General features: G+C 45.2%; 1 protein-coding gene across 1 annotated transcript; it reads left to right on the forward strand.

Annotated features, from left to right (window-relative positions):
- The first annotated feature begins 3,478 nt into the window (after nucleotides 1–3,478).
- Nucleotides 3,479–4,203, forward strand: LOC108548410 (formin-homology and zinc finger domains protein 1-like). Its single transcript, XM_017901326.1, has one exon. The coding sequence runs from the start codon at nucleotides 3,479–3,481 to the stop codon at nucleotides 3,998–4,000; it is 522 nt and encodes a 173-aa protein (XP_017756815.1). The 3' UTR covers nucleotides 4,001–4,203.
- Nucleotides 4,204–4,757: the final 554 nt, after the last annotated feature.

The following is a 4,757-nucleotide window of genomic DNA, read 5'->3' on the forward strand; positions in this document are numbered from 1 at the left end:
TCCGATCAATAGCGGGTTGTCTCGATCACGGTTTCCGGTGATCGCAACCGGTTCGGCCCCTTGGTCCCCTTCGCCCCCTACCGCGTCCAACCATGATGATCCAACGCGGATCCGTATGATTCGCCGAAACGAGACAGTCGTCAGCCGTGTGTGCGTCGCAGGTTCGTCGAATCTTGTGCGTTTTACCAGTAAGTTGTAGTTGTTGTTGACGCTGATGTGAGATGCAATAAACGTATCGTTCACAAAAATTGTCGTATTTTCACGTGCGGGGCTACGGAATTTTCTCAACCGTATCTCCTAACGTTCTTCCCTAGCGCTACAAACAGCGCCAGTGGACCTCATCGTTGTTGCTCTTGTTCTTGTTCTTGTTCTTGTTCTTGTTCTTGTTCTTGTTCGCCGCCATCGATCTCTCCCTCTCTCTCTACCTACCTACCTACCTACCTACCTACTTATCTACCTACTTCTCCATCTTTCTCTCTGTCTCTCGTTTCTCCGCGCTTCGATAGATTTTCCGAGTGACGCGAGTCTCGATGTTCACCATCGGATTGGACGGGAAAATCTGAGGCGAATATTTTCTCTAACGCGAACGCTTTTGATTTTTAGGGAGCGGCTTGTCGGGCCAACAGTTGGACGACTCGCTGACGCCGGATCAATCCGGCAAGCCTGTCTTTGTCTGTCCGAAGTGCGGCAAAGGTTACACCTGGAAGGCGAGTCTCCAGCGTCACTTGAGCACCGGTTGCGGATTACCACCTATGTTTTGCTGCAAATTGTGCGACTACAGGACCAGCAGAAAGGACATACTCTTCAGGCACATGAGACACGTGCATTCGCGACTTCCGGCTTAGCGTAACCCTCGCTCCGTCCGTTCTTTTTTTCCGTCGCTCCTCCGATGATAGATCGCGCGCTTCCAAACCAAAGGACTATACTCACGCGAAAACCAACCTTCAGAATTATCCACGAAATTTACGTTTGTGGATTCCAACGATCGTAAGATCGTTTAATCTCGAGTGATTGCGTCGACGATGGTAAATCGATAGGAAACTGTTACTTTCGCGATGTTCTTTCACCTCCACCCCCTTTCTCTCTCTCTCTCTCTCTCTATATATATATATATATATATCTACTTACCTATCTATCTATCTATCTATCTATTTATTTATCCATCCATCTATCTATCTATCTAACCATCCATTTATCTATCTATCTATCTATCTATCTATCTATCTATCTATCTATCTATATCTATCTACCTATCTATCCATCCATCCATCCATCTATCTATCCATCCATCCATTCATCCATTCATCCATCCATCCATTCATCCATTCATCCATCCATCCATCTATCTATCCATCCATCCATCCATCTATCTATCCATCCATCCATCCATCTATCTATCTATCCATCCATCCATCCATATATCTATCTATTCATCCATCCATCTATCTATCCATCTATCTATCCATCTATCTATCTATCTATCTATCTATCTATCTTCTACCTATCTGTCTTTCTATCTATTTGTCTATCAGTCTAGCTTTCTATCTATCTGTTTACCTATCCGTCTATCTATCTGTCTATCTGTCTATCTATCTATCTATCTATCTATCTATCTATCTATCCATCCATCTCTGCCTTGCTTGATCTCGCTTTCTCTCGCTCTCCTTTTAAAGTGTTTAATAAATCCATTATTTTCAAATTATTTAATAAACATGTACACGTAACACGATACTATATGCTTTAGCGTGTTTCTCTTTGCAATCTCGTCGCTGCGACAGTTTGTCGCGAGATTAAACGTTACGGCGGTGTTCGTGGTCTTGCTGTCTCTCGTAATACGTAGCTGTACGGCCAGAGTACGCCGAGTTTTGACCGTTTTTTCACGTAAAGCTTGGCATTACGCAACGGAAGGAACGACGGCGTATGATTCTTCGTTGGCAGCGGATCGAAGGCAGCTCTCGTCGAGCATTGCCAGTCGATCGAAATTTCGATACACCGACACGCGTACGAGTTTTCTGGTTCGATCCGAAGAGAACAACCACGCCTCGAGGATTATTCGCGAACTCGTGCTTCATCGGCGTTCTTTTTGCTTTGTTTCAGGAGTATGGAACGTACAAGGTTACGTGGCTGGCTACGGTTCCGTCGATGGGCTGCAACTTCACCCGGAATTCGATAAATTGAAGATTTCCGCCGCGGCACAGTCCATGTTGAACTATCACAAGCGGCACATGTGCGGTTTCTGCAAGAAAGTCTTTCCGTTGAAGAACTTGCTGAGGAGGCACGTGCAATTCGGTTGCAAGATGAATCCTAGAAACTCACAGTTCGCTTGCTCGTTTTGCCCGTACAAGAGCACCTATAAGGCGAACATGGAGAGACACGTGCGGAACGTTCATGACACCGGCGTATTGAAATTTCGTTGCGATCTCTGCAATTTTCGTAGCAATTATTCGTTTTGTGTGAGAAGGCACATGAAGACTTTTCATCGTACGGCTGACTCGAACGAAACGAAGCAATAGTCGATCACTCGTTCGCGGCTACTTTCCATCCGAGTTTAAAGAAGCAACGTAGATGGCAATCGTAGATCATGCTATATCGGGAGAAAATAAAATTCACAGCGATGGTGCAGCATGTCGCAACATCTTCGTATCGGTGATAACACGCGTAACGCGTTATTATTCATAAGCGACGGTATTTGTAATCGTAACGAATCGTATCGATAGAATCGTACGCGTATCTTTCGCAGAGTTTTTCGTGATTTTTTTCTTTTTTTCTTTTTTTCTTTTCAAGAATCAGTATTATACTCGAAGCGCTTCTTTCGCAGGTAATTATCCTTTTATTTCATCGTTTATACAGTCGGGCGATTACCGTTCTCGTCGCAGCCGTCGTCGTCGTCGTCGTCGTCGTCGCGTAGACGAAAAAGCGAATTGATACGACAAAGTGCACGCAATTAGAGAGCGTTAAACCCTCGTATTTTTGTCCAACGTTTCGATTCTCGTACCCGTCAAAATACACGTTCGCTGTCGAGAAAGAAAATCAAAGTACGGATTTCGAATAACGCGCGTATTAGGCTTTCGGTAGATTGTATCCTCGTCTAAGTTAATTTGTATTAATATTAGAAATATTTTACAGCAAGCATCCTCCGACATACGTTCATCGATGATGGCCGATATTGTAAGCGTGGTTTGTCGAAATAAATAAGAAATGCTCAGGTTGTTTGTAACTCGTTGGAGGGTGAAATAAACCATTCCATAGGTTTTATCGCCATACCGCGCGTTCTCTCTCTCTCTCTCTCTCTCTCTCTCTCTCTCTCTCTCTCGAAACAACGGTATCGATCGCAACAACTATGTCCGTTTTGTTTTTCGCGGTTTCTCCCTGACACGATAAGCGAAAACCACAGGGAAAATGGGAAACGCAACGCGATGAAAGTATCGCGAAGGAGATAGCTTCGGGCTGGTTCGCGTACCGGAATCGTCTCTGGACAATGAGAAAGGAAATTTCTCGAATGCCAGCGATGACGAGTGGACGGAAAAAAGAATTTGTTAATCGCGTTATGTATGTGTTGGATGATGAAAAATGGTTACGTATCGTTTCGTGGCGTTCGTGGTCGATCGATCGCATTAACCAGTCTGCTGTTGTTGTTTCAGCGTTGTTGTGGCCTTACAAGACCATCTACGCGTTCGAGTCAGAAAATCGGCTAGCTCGAAGGAACGATTGGCAACAACAACTGCAACAGCAACAACAGCAACAACAGCAGCAGCAGCAACAACAACAACAACAACAACAACTTCGTCAAGGTGGCAATTCGGACATTCGAGAAAGGAGTTTCGTTTGCGTGGACTGCGGCAAGGCGTACGCGGTGCACAGGTCGCTCTGGAGACATCGAAAGTTCGAATGCGTGAATGCCAAGCCGAAATTCGCGTGCGATGCGTGCCCTTATAAAAGTCCGCACAAGTGGTGCATAGAGAATCACAAAAAGAGGCATCACAGCCATATTTACAATTGATATCTCGTTCGTAAATGTCGTCGATAGATCGATAGGCGGCGAACACGGATGCTCTCGACATGCCTGATCCGTTTAGGAAAAGGGTGTCTTTAAGGAAACGCGCACGACTCGTCGTTCCATCGTCAGCCTAAGCGTCAATGTAAAACCTTTCAAAGAATTTTCATTGTACGATCGACGGGATCGCGAGTTCTTTTTCCTCTTTCTCGTCCCCCTTCGAAAAAGAAAAAAAAGAAAAAAAGAAAAAAGGGAAAAAAGGAAAAAAAGGAAAAAAAGGAAAGAAAGAAAAAAAGAGAGAAAAATGTGCGCACGGGTATTATATTTCTATAAGAGAGAGGTTCTTCTCGTCCGATGCGTTTTGCTACTTTTCGACGAATCGATCTATACACGGGGTTCCCTTTCGCGGTGCGTAATCGATCCGACAGAATGCGAGATACTCGGGGAAGAAGAGTACGCGGACGATACAGCGAAAGGTAACGAGAATAACGACAGGATAGGTAGACGCGCGGATTCGAGGTGCGAAACGCGCGAGAGAGGAAGAGAGGCGACGACGATCGAGCAACGGACGAAGCGACGAAAAGCGGACGGATAGAAGAGGAAGCTGGTGGATCGGCAGCCTTCTCGATAATTCGTCGCAGCTACTAAGTCGCTTTAACCTACCGTTCCGTGGCAGTGAGTGATCTATCTTAAACTTACGAATCACGCTTGCGCTCTCGAGTCGGGCGCGCGATCATCATTGATTTCTCTAATAAAATGATTC

Source organism: Eufriesea mexicana, unplaced genomic scaffold, assembly GCF_001483705.2.
Source record: "Eufriesea mexicana isolate 0111107269 unplaced genomic scaffold, ASM148370v2 scaffold1523, whole genome shotgun sequence".
In the NCBI taxonomy this organism is placed as follows: domain Eukaryota; kingdom Metazoa; phylum Arthropoda; class Insecta; order Hymenoptera; family Apidae; genus Eufriesea; species Eufriesea mexicana.

Coding starts and splice junctions, on each gene's coding strand:
- LOC108548410 (XM_017901326.1), top strand. CDS start 3,479: ATGAGAAAGGAAATTTCTCGAATGCCAGCGATGACGAGTGGACGGAAA.